Here is a 14,194-nt window from a genome sequence, read left to right as displayed (position 1 = left end):
ATTAAATGGAATAACATTTTCTGACTTAGTTATCTACTGAATAACATCAAAAATACATTTCAGACTGAAGCCAACTCTGTTATAATCCTCAGTTTTTAAATTCTAATGTAAACCAAAAGAGAATTTCTTTAGCAGCAAAAGAATGTTTTGGATTTGATAGTAAAAAAAACAAAAAACATGCCGGGTGTTGAATATGTTTACTTGGAGATTAGCGATACAGGGCCACAATCGGGGCAAGTAAATAGACGAGAGGAGAGTTTAGGCTCGAACAACATGAGGAGGGAGAGAAAAAGAGTGACAGACGGAGAGAGACGCAGAACAGAGAACCTGGAGCTAAGTGCTGCGATACAGGCTTTGGGTCCCTGGCGGCGCTGATGTGGGGAACAGATGTAAGCCATATCCAGCCATCAGGTAGCTGCCAGTGTTTGTTCAGTGTAACCCAATCAGACACTTCCTGTCTGTGCTGTCATCTGTCGGCAAGGCCTCCCGTCGGCGGAGGAGGGGGTGTGCGGAGGGGTCAATGATGACACACCGCTGTGTTAATGACTCATAAGCCAGGCCCCCAGGCTACTCAATTAGATCTGCTGCAGTGTAGTGTGTTTAGCAGAGGGGCCACGTCAACAGTTACCCAAGCTTCATCACCTTGATGATTGATTTAGGGTCATTACATGATAAAAAAGTAGAGTGTGAATCATATGTTTGAAGTTATCACCCACTCTCCATTGTCCTCCATCACAAGCCACGTGTAGGGTATATAAGAAAAGTGTTTTTCATTACTTCAAGTATTTATACCATTTTTCATGTCACAATCTCTGATACATCTATAACTGTGACCATGGTAACTGTGAGTCTTTTTTATTATGGCCAACATAAGCAAACCACTATGCACGAGAGTAGGAGTTCATTAAAACACCCTTGGTACAACCCTGGAGTCTGAATCATCCTCTGTAAGGAAGTTAATGGGGTACATGCAAACTTAAGAATATATATACGAAGCCTTTTTTTTCTTTACTTTCTCTTCTCTCGGTTTGAAACTCAGTCTTGCCCTCTGCTTGTACCTTCCATAACTTAGAAGCTCTTGAAATATGACATGCAGTATTTATTCTGGCCTGGATTTGTAGGATCAGCACACACTGGGTGTGTGTGCTGAAGTGGGGAACAATAGACAGACCAGCTCAGAGGCGTTTCTGTAGGCTGTGTGATCCAACGTCTGGTGTGTGTTGTGTCGACCTTTGATGTAATATAGTTTTGTTCATGACTATGTGACTTTATTTTAATTTTAGGGTCTTTGGTCGAATGGATGGTTTTGGCATTGAGTAGTCTAGTGGAAAGACAAATTACATTGTCATATGTACATATGAATCTTTGTTAACCATAACTCTGCAGTCTTACAGTTAGCAGAATACATTATGATTGCTGAATGTAAAGACACTTAAAGGTCTTTGTGTTTATTTCTCAGGGTTCACCCGGACTTCCTGGCATCCCAGGGGCTGATGGACTGAAGGTGAGGTTGTTCATATAAAGCAAAATGCAGACAATATATTTTAGAATTGTGATTAGAATTTCTATTCTTCGCTTTTTGGCTGCTTACTATTTGTTTATACTAGTTTTTACTGAGAAAAATGAGAGATTCTGTAAAGTATTCTTTATTAAGAATTGAGTTGGGTTTTTTTTCATTGAAAAAAAGTGACAAAGAGTGACAGATAATTATTTTAATATAAAAAGGTTTGCAAGAAAAATGTGAGGTTATTTTACTTTGTTTTATTAAAAAGGGTCTGAAGTTGTAGATTTTTCTAAAATGCAGCAAATCATGATTTTGATAATGATTGTTTCAGTTAAATAGGCTCTAAATTTAGCCCGAACATGGTCCAGAGCCAGGCAGGTTAGGTTAATTGGTCACTCTAAATTGCCCGGAGGTGTGAGTGTGTCTGTCTCTATGTGTCAGCCCTGTGATTGACTGGCGTCCAGTCCAGGGTGTTCCCCGCCTCACGCCCAAAGTCAGCTGGGATTGGCTCCAGCCCCCCGCCACCCTGAAGGATAAATGGTATAGATAATGGATGGATGGTCCACAGCTTCCCTCATAAAATACTACACAAGTCCATAAAGCTAACTTCCATCCACACCTGAAAGTATTTTATCTTCTAAAGACTCACTTTCACATACTTACAGTTTTCATTAGCCTTTGTGGCCATGTGCTGCACTTTTTCATATTAGAAAGGTTCTGCCATGCATTCTGACAATTTCAAACCGCGATCCTATTTGGGAGAAATCCCCTGGGCTGCATTTTCAAGTCTCAACCACAAAGAAGAGTTTTGAGCTGCCTGCGAATCTGCTCACACTCCCAGCTCATTTCTGCATTTCATTCTCAAACCGAATAATGAAGACACAGTGCAGGTGTTTCACAATAGGGAAAACTGAAAAAGCGTATTTATTCCAGAGCAAACTACGCTATAAGTGATGGGAATAAATGGGGAGATGATTTGAGAGGCGCCATCTTTTGAATCTCAGGCATGCATTTATACAGATATACACGGAGAGGCACGCATGGCTGTAATAGGAACCAGAGTAAAGAAGTTTCATTTTGGAGTGAAAGCCATACTGACTCTGGAGACAGCAAAAGCTGAAGGCCTAATTCCATACTTGTGTAGGGAGTGGGGTTTGCCAGCACCCATGAAATAGAACTCCAATGCTGTGCTGTGCAGTTATAAAAGAGAATCTGTTATGGTATGTAACTGTCACTCATGCAGAAAGTTGAAGTCTAAAGCATTAAAGGCTGCTTTGCCAGCAGTGGCAGGTTGACTGGCAGACCATATTGATCTGATATAGATATGCACTAAAAGAGGATGATCACTAATGCAACCTTATCAGCCCCAGTTTAGGACTTTTTAATCAGGCTCATCATCATTATGGCAATATATCATCATCATTATGGCAATGATTGCCATATGTGGCCGTGATAGATGATGCAAGATTCCTGTATTTATGAAGAGTTTCACTACTAGCGTGTTACTGAGGGGATACTCCCTTTACACGGATCATACACACAGATATTCTCACAATGCTTCATGAAAACAAAGCGTTGGGAGGAAAATGAAAGCAATAAGAAACCGAGAAAGAAAAAGCAACGTTTGTTTGCTAAAATAAAATCAAAGTTCTTACAATCACCCAGTTTTGCTCACAGTATGGTCAGTACTGGACTGCCCATGGACATGCATTTTAATTTGAATAATCAATTGCTTTATTTTCCATCCTGGCTACATTAGTCAGCGTCATCCGGTTGCAGTTGTCTCTCTGGGTTGAGGAATAGCTGCTTCTCTTCTGAGAGGCTAATGATGTGGTAGGTTTGCAAAGGCCACAAGGTTAAATGTTTTTGGCAGCAGATGGACTGAGGTTGGTTTCTCAGTGGCTTTTCCTTTTTCCCATGTGCAGAACCAAACCAGAGATAATTAAGCTTTTGATCAGCTTGTTTATCCTCTTTAGATTTCAGATTAGAGTTTGTGGTTTTAATATTTCATATGTTGATAAAAATGTGTTCAGTGTTAGCATGTGGAGGGTCAAATATAGTAAAAAAAAACCCTATCGATCATATCTACTGCTCCGTTATCAATCATCCTACAAATGCATAACACCTGTTCAGTGACGACACAACCTTCACCTCTGTAGAGGTTAGAGGTTATCTCTGTTTAACGGAAAAAATGTGAAGCTTTTTGTATCTCCTGAAATCCGGTTTCACATTGCTGAGACAGCACACTGAATATGTTATGCTGTCCATAGGGGGATGTTGGCATCCCAGGACTGGACGGTATCCATGGAGCCAAGGTCTGGTGCACACACATCCTGTGTGCTCTTATTCTTGTAAATTCATGCGATCATTTTTTTTTTATTGTTTCAAAGTCATTTACATTTTTTAATCCTTTCTCATCAAAGAGACATTCCCTTTTAACTTTTGGACACTTTTTTTGCCATTTTCGATCATGTTTTTTTTTTTAAACCATGTTTTTCATTTTATGTTCTTTATATATACATATTGTTTTTCATTCTTCTTTAGAAAACATACATATATTTATTACACGGCTTTGCGAATGCTCTGTGAACTCTGATTGGTCAATCATGGAATTCTACAGTTTATATATTTCTGTATAAACGCCATTAGTTCTGATAACGGTAGTAATAAAATCATTTTTAAATCAGTGAAATCATCTTTAAATTATTATTTTCTCTCATGTTATTGATTTCTGTGGCAAGTAGCCGTGTAATAAGCGGGATGACACCTAGTGATACATTCGCTACATATTATCCTGGACATGTATATCTTTTCATCCATTTTTGGTGGACATCATGTATGCATGATTTGTTTTTGTCTGTATTTCAATAGAAACATGCTACTTTCTTCTCAGATATCCATTTGTGTAAATGAATGTGATAGTGATATGTATGAGTTTTAATTAATTGAAATTGTGGTGAAATAGGAATCTGGCTTGTTAAGATTGACAGTGTTCAGTAATGACTGCAAGCTTTAAAAAACTCTTCAAAAAGATGATACTCAAGGGTCTGTCTGGGGGAAAAACAGCCTTAACACTAGAGACTTTCCATAATTTAACATGAATTTAACCCCAGATACAATCTGACCCTCAGTCCCTGCAATAATTCCCCAACTGAACCCAACTCTCCCTGAGCTTTTCTGTCTTTAATACTCTGCTTTCTCTCCCAACAGGGTGAAATGGGAGAGCGAGGTGAAAAGGTAAAGTGCGAATCAGATCACCAAACATTATTGTTCACATCAGTCTTGACATCCCGCCATGTGTTAGAACAGCCGTTGTGATAAAATGACGGCAGCTCTGCCTTTACTTCACAAGTCCAGCTTGTTTTTTTCTAAGGTGACTACCTTCTAGGATTTGGCCCGTCACTGAGTCAGTGATTCAGTGAGTCACAAAACTGAACCCAAGTTCTCCAACTCCAAGCCCTGGAGGAGACCAAAGAGACTGAGCCCACACAATAGCCACAGTGAGGAAAAGCAGCCTGGTTCTCTCCATTCCCTAATTCTAATAGTGCCCTCATTCGCTGTTGTTGGACAGCAGCGGGTGGGAGGTGTGAACACTGACTGAGAGGGTGAGACAGGCTGGGGGAGGGAGGGGATGACTCAGTGTTCTTAATCGGCCACAAAACCGGCCCTCAGGCGGTAGTTCTTAGTCGTTGTTCTGAGTTTCCTTAAAAATCAAGGGACCTATTCCCCATCACTAACACACCTGAATGAGGCTGTGCAGCCACATAGTCGGTCCCCCAATAACCACTGCTCGCTTCTCATGTCAAGTAGAACACTCATTTGTCCCCAGAGGGCAGAGTGATTGTGCAGCAGTAAAAACAGTAATAACACATAATATCAAAAAAGAAGAGAAGAAGGAAGTAAATAAGAAGTTGAAGTACTACTAAAATTAAAGCAATATTTACCCAGTGTGGTTGGCCGGTCAAGCAGGTAACTCCTTTTACTGTTGGAGTTCAGCAGTGAAATGGCTGAGGGTGTGAAGGGGCGGTTGTGTCTGTTGGTTTTGGCCAGTGGGTGTTTCAGAAAGCTGAACGCAAGGTCTGACACTGTAGGTGCAGGAGGTGGGTGCTGTCAGACAGGATGGATTCTGCTTTCTTTAGCAATTGTTTGTTGTATAAATCAGACAGACTCTTCTGTTGAGAACCCGTGATACATGTGCAGACCTTTTGTTAATGCACCTTTTCTGATTAAGATTGACAGGCATGCTAACAGATAAAAGAAAAGGTCTGAATAAACTCAAAAGATCTGAAAAGGGAAATCATCCGGGACCCATCAACACCAAATTTAGCCAGTTTCTGCACACTTTTGGCTTATGACCCTTTCAAATTTCATCCTAGCATTTTTTCATCCATAAAACAAAACAGACAAAATAATATCGCAAAATCAATATTGCTATTTTCAATCTCGTTGAGTCCCTTTTGATCCACTCTGCGTCCGTCAGCTTTAAAGCACTGCAAGTTTTCATTGAAGAGGAGCCAGATTTGATTATTAAATACAATTAAACTGCTGCTTTTGGCTTTGTTCGTTATCTAAAGAGGAAAATGAGTTTGTTTTTAAATCCTGAGTTTGTGCTATTAGTCATTTTAACTTCTAATAGACGAACGCTTGATGTCAAGTGTACTCCCCTTTTTAGTTAGCTCATTTTCTCAAAGTTCCTTCTTAATATTCTCCACAGGGACAAAACCTTAACTGCTGATTTCAAATCCATGAAATTGCTACTCATTATATTATTCATGATCCATTAGGATATCGCTTACTTGGTGTAAAATAATGCAGATTTATCAAAAGTGCATTGGCCAGCTGCCTGCCAAAGACAGCATTGAAGTTCACTCCGAGGTATTATGACCTTTTCATTTCTAAGGGAGCCAGATACGTTAACATAAACTGTTGTTGTGGTGTTTGGTTTGCCAACTAAAGAGCCAGGCAAATTTAACACAGCTAAAAAAAAGAAAAAGTTGTTAATTCAGAGGTAAAGTTGAAAGTTAGAAGGAGTTTTGGATCTCTACAACGCCCCACAGAGTGTATTACGTCACCTGAAATCACTCAATTTGAACCATGTGTGAGGACTCAGTTAGTGACCAAAGTGGCTTTCACATGTACAGTAATGGTACTTCATCTCTGCTGCAGTCTGCTTGCCCCCCCCCAAACACCCATTGCACTGTTTTACAGCAAAAGAAGAGTTGTCAAAGTCCTTCTGTGTGTTATGCATGTTTAAACAATCTGGCAAACATGTTTACAGTCAATTTCTGCAGATTTTAGATTCACAAACAGATTCTCCCTTTTTCAGCTTTGACACAGTCAGTACACTGAATTGATGATGATGATGATGATTTCCTCTGTGTGATTTCGACGCAGGGCGATCTGGGTGAGGACGGGCCAAAAGGTGAAATGGGAGAGAAGGTATGGAAAGACCACCTTACTTTTCATTTTCTTTCTTTATGTCTTGGAACTTGCACAGAGAAAAAAAGCGAGTCTGGTTGCGGCCGGAAAACATTAAAAAAAAAAAAAAAAGTTAATGTTGGCCATCTGAGGGAAGATCTGTGGAGAGCAGCAGAAGGCGCTGAGGTCAAGTGCCATCAGCTTTAGTCAATGCTGCACAACAGCAATCACCCTGGCACTCAAAGCATCCTTTGAGCTTAATGTGGACTTAATTGCTATACTATGCTAACACTACATTTTCTGGTTGGATGGCTCCTGCATTAATTTGGGACCATTTATCATCAAGACAGCTTGTCAAGTTTGGGATCCATCTCCAACAAAATGCAGAGTGGAGCTCTGCTGGACAGATTGTTCAGAGCCAAAGTAATAGATTCATGTTTCCGTCCAAAACGCTTTTGTTTTCTGAAAAGACTTTTTTGTTTTGCGTTAGTGCTCTGACATCATGTCCACAGGCAGAGCATGCATCATAACCAGGACTTGTCACGCTGCCTTTGCTGTTATTATTTTGTTAAGGCAGCATTTACGAAAATAGGTCACAGCCTTATTTGTATTGGGCGACCTCAAGAAGAAATCTGGGCCTCTTTAGCCTTCAAACCTGTCGTGAAGCATTTCAGAAACAAAACAATCACACAGTGGAATAAACGGTTCTTTGAAAACGTTGATTCAGCTCCTCATCAGCCCGTGCAAAAATTGCTCACACTTCTGGGAAAAGATAAAGATTCGTCCCAAAGTTGCCAAAGAATGAAAACACAGTTGCTAATAACAGACAGCAGGAACAAAATATTGTGATTTTTTTTTATTACACTGGAGCTGCTGCTTTTTGTTAGAAATACCGAGTTAGGTATAAAAAAAACAAAATATAACTGATGGACCAGCATCGGGGGAGAAGCAGTGTACTCAAAATGTCACTGCCAATTTATTGCTGTTCAGCAGAGAACAACTTTGATAACTTCTCACTTTATGGGTACTCTGGTTTTTAAAAGACTGCTGAACACGGCTGCCAAGAAAGACACAGTTTGAGGGAAACAGATGCAGGATATCATCTGTGGAAAATGAGTGAACAGAAAAGAAAGCGGAGGGCGATAAAAGTTTGCGGCTCGAGCACTGCTTTGATCTGGTCTACCTTAATGCAGTAAAAGTGAAAAAAATGGCTTTTGGCTACAGGAGAAAGAACAAAAAAGTGGAATTGAGTACCACGGGAATTCAGACTTCTGTAGCCAGTCACCTGTCATTCATTCTTCAAAAGCATATTTAAGTATTTCGCGATTAAAACGAGACAGAAGGTGGTCTGAAGACCTGGAGATGGTGAGGATTTTTTCATTAGTATGGATGGGCTTACCTCAGATTGTCAGTGTCAGGATGTAAAAGTGAGTGTTTTTAACACTGGTGCACAACATATGGCAGGAATAATTGTTTTTCAACGAGATATGACTCAGTATACACCCAGATGAGTTTAACATATGTCAACACACACTGAGGATTGATAGATTTCTGATGATTAATGGATTTTTCATTGCCGGTCAGAAACAAAAAAAGTCTCACGCCTCCTGTCATCTGAGTTTTGTCTGATCAGTTGCTCTTTCCTGATATTATTGTTTCACTGGTGGAAGAGGAAACCAGAGACTACAGGGGGCAGAGCAGGGGAGGAGAGAGCATCTTTAGTCTTCTATACTGAAGATGCCAAAGTTAACAATACACAGCACGCACTGTGGGGAAAATGTGGTAACACGGGGTGAGAGGTGAGACAGCGAAAGCTTCGGTATGGTGAGCAGCGAGCCCTCGGGGAGTGCAGAGGGGGGAGGAGAAATGGCAGCGCAAGCGGTCGAACCGGGCTTGGCTTGATACAAAGGGAGATTGTTTTGACAGCGGGGGATCTGCGGAGAGAGAAAGAGACTAAATGACAAAACATACACACTCCGTTACATGCGCGCTCCCTCTTAGACACAAGCTTACATGCACACATGCAAAATCTCTTTGCCTCACATCCTAAGAGACACAATCTGTTACTTTCTGGATGGGGAATGACAAAAGCATGAGGTTTTATTTGGTAGATGGCACAACATCAACAGTATGACACTGTTCATTAACTGGATGTTCTGTGGATTTATGGTTAGTGATAGAGAAAGTACTCACATCCTTTACATAAGTAATACCACAATGTAAAAGTACCCGAGTTCACCGTTTGTCACTTGGTTGTATATTGTTTGAATTATTGCAAAATTACTTAAAGGTGTAGTTCAACATTTTGAGAAACAAGCTCATTCGCTTTCATGCAGAGAGTTAGCTGAGAGGATTGATACTGTATTTACTACACACACTAAATATACAGCTAGACCGAGTAGCAAGTTAGCTTAGTGCAAAGACTGGAAACAGGAAAACCTCAAGGTCAGCTCTGTCCAAAAGTAAGAAAAATCCACCCTACCAGCACCTCCAGAGCTCATTTAGCAACCGGTTATATCTCGTTTGTTTAATCTGCTCAAAAACTGAGCAGTAAAAACGACAATCCACCATTTTACGAGTGGTTATGTGCCCAACTATTCCTTGGCAAGGACTTTTAACTTCCTGGTGTCTCCACTGGTTGCCTGGCAACTGGTGTTGGCCAAATAACCCGGCACGTACTCCCCCGGAAAACAGCAACAATTGTTGGATTTTACAGTTGAGTTTTTTGTACGAGTTGAACAAACAAGATATAACGTGTTAATTAGTGAGCTTTATGACCACTTAAGTTTAGTTTATAATGTGCTCACAATTGAACTTTTTCCGAAAGTAGTATTTAATCAAACTACCTCAAACTAACACACATGCATAAAACCTCAGCCAGTTGCAATAGGAGCTCAACGACAAGGTATTTAACTTATAATAATGCATCGTATGTTCTAAGGTAATCATATACTTTGGATGCACAATCTCGATCGGCAAAGTCATTAGTAAATCAAGTGATCAAATAATCGTAGTGGAATATAAAGAAGCAAGTAAAACATAACTTAAAGTTGTTTTTAAGTGCAGTATTTGAGTAAATGTGCGTTGTTAATTTCCAGCACTCTTTATAGCATACATTTATGTAACACATTACCCGCTGTGTTGCTCTCATTATGCATCATCAACTGAAGAGAAACAGACTCTGCATGTCCATCTCCAGCCTCATTTAAAACAAATCATTACCACAGTTAAAAGCTTTAGTTCATTTACTTCTGATGCATTCTGCCTAAGTATTTAACTAGCTGTGAAATTAACTGTGACTCTCCTTGTTGAAAAAGTCAGACCTCAGAGATAGGAAAATTCCTTTAAAGAATAAATAAAGTAAACTCTTGAATTGGTTTTGGGAACTTCCAGGCTGTGAGCGCTTGGCTCGGGCCGGCATGGCACAGTGGTTGGTATAATTTTTCAATCCCAAGATCCGGTCCAAGCTCTTGTGAACTGGCCATGTTTCAACTGTTGGCAGGGCCTTTCTGCCCTGGGAGCCAATCATAATCCCTGCTCCCTCACATATACTCTAACTGAGGCTGATATTCAGCTGAGGCCGCTAAATTCGGTCATCTTTACTAATGACTGTAATATGAAGTAGGAGTCATGTTTTGAGGTCTGTGGTGACATTTAATGGTTACATTTGTCACAAGTCTGTCTCAGCTTCATTGCGCGCTGATTAATCCTCTCCATCTCATTCGCGCTCTCTTGGCAAACAGCTGGAAAATGGCCTGATTTACCAAGTACACATTATGAGATCCTCATGCTGTTGTCTTTAAATGGCAATATGCAGCGACAGTTCTGGGTGCGTATAACGAAGCAGAGCTGTGGTGACAGCTCTCCGTCCGGCTCTGCTCTGTGGTTAAATCACAGGCTGCAGCCTCACCATGGTAATTGGCCCAATTGGGACATTTCAGCACTCTGTGCCACACCTCAGCTCACCTCCCAACTCCACCACTTTTTCCATCTCGTGGTACTTCATTTGGAATGGATGAAGCTTGTGAAAACTCTCACTTGGTCCTCAGGCTTGGTGTCACTTCTGTTGGGTCTGTCATGACAGAAAGCGTCTTCGGGGTTTATCAGTTCAGCAGCAGGGGAGAGAGGTGTTAATTGCTTGTGTAGCATCCTCTGACACTTGTTTTTACACAGGTCATGGTGGCTTTTTGATTCAAACTCAGCTGTCAGCTGCTGTTTTACAACATTAGCTCCCTATAGTCTCAGATTAATGATGGCAGAAATGTTAATGATGCTTAGTCGATTATGAAGCTAACAAGGTGAGATCTTTTTCTGGTTTCTTTTTTGTAAAAGTTTTATTCTAAAAGTTGTATTAAGTACAGATGTGAGGCATTCTCATGCACCCATCCCTGCCAAAAAGAAACAGGTGTAAACCAGCTCTCACTTTGATGTTTGTTTATTCAATCAAAACATGAGAAAAGTCAGAATAATGGGCCTCTGTAAAAGTTCCCTGGTTTATTATAATTTGTAGGTCAACCACAACATGACATCCATGTTGTTTCTGAAGTATTTTACCAAAAACATTCTTACTTCACCGTGTGAAAACCTTTCATTCATTTTCTATAATGTAATATGAGGAGCGTGTTTACACAGCTACCTGTAAAAGTTAATCCTCTCAGATCTTCTGCAGTCTCCATAAAAGATATAAGAAAACGCGCATATAAACTTTGGAATGAAAACTTTTAAGATAGGGGTAGAGGCACCATTCGGCATGCAAAGCCCAGCTGTAAACAGTAACACATTTTATTGTCTGCAAAAAAGAAATGCCGCAATTAAGCATGCCTTGTGTGCTATGCATCATAATGACTGCCATAAAAAGCTGAGGGCGAGAGGCATTCCTTCAGCAACTTCTGAGCGCAAGGCGTATGTCTAGTGAAACCACAGAGTCCACACCAGAGCTAAAGACCCAGTCTCCCACTCCCGGCTCTCTTTTCCCACCAACCGCCCATAATTATGCTTATTGGCCTCTTGTTTTATGTATGTTTTTACTGTACACTGCAGCACTAATGCAGTGCATAGGAAAAGGACCTGGCTTCTGGATGACTTTGCTGGAAAAATGTGATATAAGTAGCTCTGTCTCCTTCAAGTTCAATACCCTACCTGAAGAGATGTAATGAAAAAAGGATTTAAATGGCTGCCATTAGTGCAGTATATCTGTCAAGCGCCTTACCTCCTATGCTGCTTCTTCTATATAGAGTTAGACCTCATGTCATCGCCAGTATTCAGCTGCACTCTGACAGTGTAAAAACAATGAAATGATTTCCAGCAGCGTGGTTGCTGTCTCAGGCTTCAGCGACAAGGTACATTCAGTCTGAATGTTGCTCAGAGTAGCAGGCAATCTTCTTTCTAATTGGATTTTCACTCAATTTTGTCCAGCAGTTGCAAAATTATGTTCTGCATTGTTCAGTAAAAAATGGGCTTCTTTCATAATTTGGAACTGTAATTGCACGCCAATGTTCGTTCCTGTTGCGACCTTACACAAAGCCCCGTCAAGTCTTGTAATAACTTCTGTCACTTTTCACAGTTTCCATGTTCTCTTTCTAATATTTGTTGTATTTTTTAACCTTTTTCTCAGGGAGATGCCGGCTCCTCTGCAGCAGGCATCAAGGTGAGAGCAAAACTAACTACAGGCCTTTCAGTGTCTTTTTCTTCATCCTTTTTAAGCATCAGCAGTTTGTAATGTCAAACTTGCTAGATGGATATTTATGTGTCACGTAAGTTAAGATTTTTAGCATGCTAATATACAGTATGACCTATTTGAGGTAATATAGTGAACATATCTGATCTGATACTTGAACAAAATTCTGTTTCATACTGATGTAAACTTTTTTATGAAACATCTCCTAAATAACTTATTCAATATACCTTGAATTACAAAGCATTATGCCAGTAATGTCAGCCCAAGAGACCAAATACCGTCAGTTAGGTAAGCTAACGTTAGCTTTATCATCAACTGAAACAAGCTTGGAGTTCTGCGAACTTACGAAGAACGCACAAACTTAGTAATGAATTTACAATAACTAGTGCAATTGAGAATTGAAGCACGTGAAAGGAAAACTCTTTGCATGTGTTACAGGGCGAACCAGGAGAGCCTGGACGAAGTGGACACAAGGTAAGAAATGTATTTTGCTACACATTATTTTTGGACACAGTCGATAGATGGTGGAGCATATATGGAAATAGTTATAGCAGCTTTAATCATATGGACTAAATATAGCTTTGTTCAAAATGAAGTGTCTGATAATGCTAATAATTGTTTCTAAATTGATAAGTGAAATAAACATTCAGTAGCTGAACACATTTCAGGATAAAATAGTTTGGATGAGAGCATTCCAAACTCAGCTGAACCTCACAGCTTAAAATGTTTTTTGATAAGGATGGCTGTACACGGGGGGGGGGGGGGGGGGGGGGGGGTGCTCAGCAGAACAGACACTTGAACTTGAACTTGGGTACATCACAGTGCTTCGACTCATTTTACATTTACTTTGTCTTGATACTTGTGTTGAGCCGGTGTCCCAAGGTCCCAGGTATCATACAAACTCTGGATACACTCAATCTTTGCAGTGTTTTTCCTCCATTCTATTGTGACCTGTACATCCTATTACTTTGCCTCACATCAGTCCAATCACATAAGTTTTTGTTGTTTAAGCAGTGTTTGTTGGTATGACCTCTCTCTCTCCCAGCGCCTTTTTATTCTAGAGCTTGACACACTTTCCAAGCCAACGAAGGAAATCAGAAGAATATTGCTAAGGAAACAGTTGCTGATGAGAAACTAATAAAATCAAGCATGCAGCAGCAGAGGAGCTATTTTCCTGTGAAGTAAAAGCCATTACTTGTCTCTTGACCAGACTGCTGCCGAGATTGCACCAGCGCTCCATCTAATTACACTTTTTAATCCCAAATGCTGCACCCCATTAATTTCCCCTCTCTTTTCTCTGTGTGGACAAACTGGTTCCAGACAGACAGAAGGGCTTTCAGCAAATGTCTTTTTCTTCCTGCTGTGCTGCAAAGGAAACACTGGTGGCCTAACTCATTTTTTGGCTGCTTTATCTTGTCTCCCATTTTTACAGCCATTCTGCTTATGCTGACACACTTACAAATTGTATTTCTCATCAAAATGGCGATCACCAGATGAGTTGTTCTTCCCCATTAAATTTACCACTGGATGGCAATCAAGTGTTGGTGAAATAGTAGTCCACAAGAAAGACTTTTATTCATCAGTTTCATAGTGCT

The 14,194-nt window shown here is 40.3% G+C and overlaps 1 protein-coding gene across 1 annotated transcript in view; it reads left to right on the top strand.

Annotated features, from left to right (window-relative positions):
* The window catches only part of LOC139222981 (collagen alpha-1(XXV) chain), a 136,249-nt gene that overhangs the window by 105,460 nt on the left and 16,595 nt on the right, over positions 1-14,194 (top strand). The window contains exons 12-17 of the mRNA XM_070854901.1: positions 1,460-1,504; positions 3,775-3,819; positions 4,715-4,741; positions 6,899-6,943; positions 12,537-12,569; positions 13,038-13,073. Of these exons, the coding sequence (XP_070711002.1) occupies positions 1,460-1,504; positions 3,775-3,819; positions 4,715-4,741; positions 6,899-6,943; positions 12,537-12,569; positions 13,038-13,073 (231 nt within the window). The remainder of the gene's footprint in view (positions 1-1,459; positions 1,505-3,774; positions 3,820-4,714; positions 4,742-6,898; positions 6,944-12,536; positions 12,570-13,037; positions 13,074-14,194) is intronic.

This window comes from Pempheris klunzingeri, chromosome 23 (assembly GCF_042242105.1).
Source record: "Pempheris klunzingeri isolate RE-2024b chromosome 23, fPemKlu1.hap1, whole genome shotgun sequence".
Classification (NCBI taxonomy): Eukaryota; Metazoa; Chordata; class Actinopteri; order Acropomatiformes; family Pempheridae; genus Pempheris; species Pempheris klunzingeri.
This window is presented reverse-complemented; position numbering and strand designations above follow the sequence as displayed.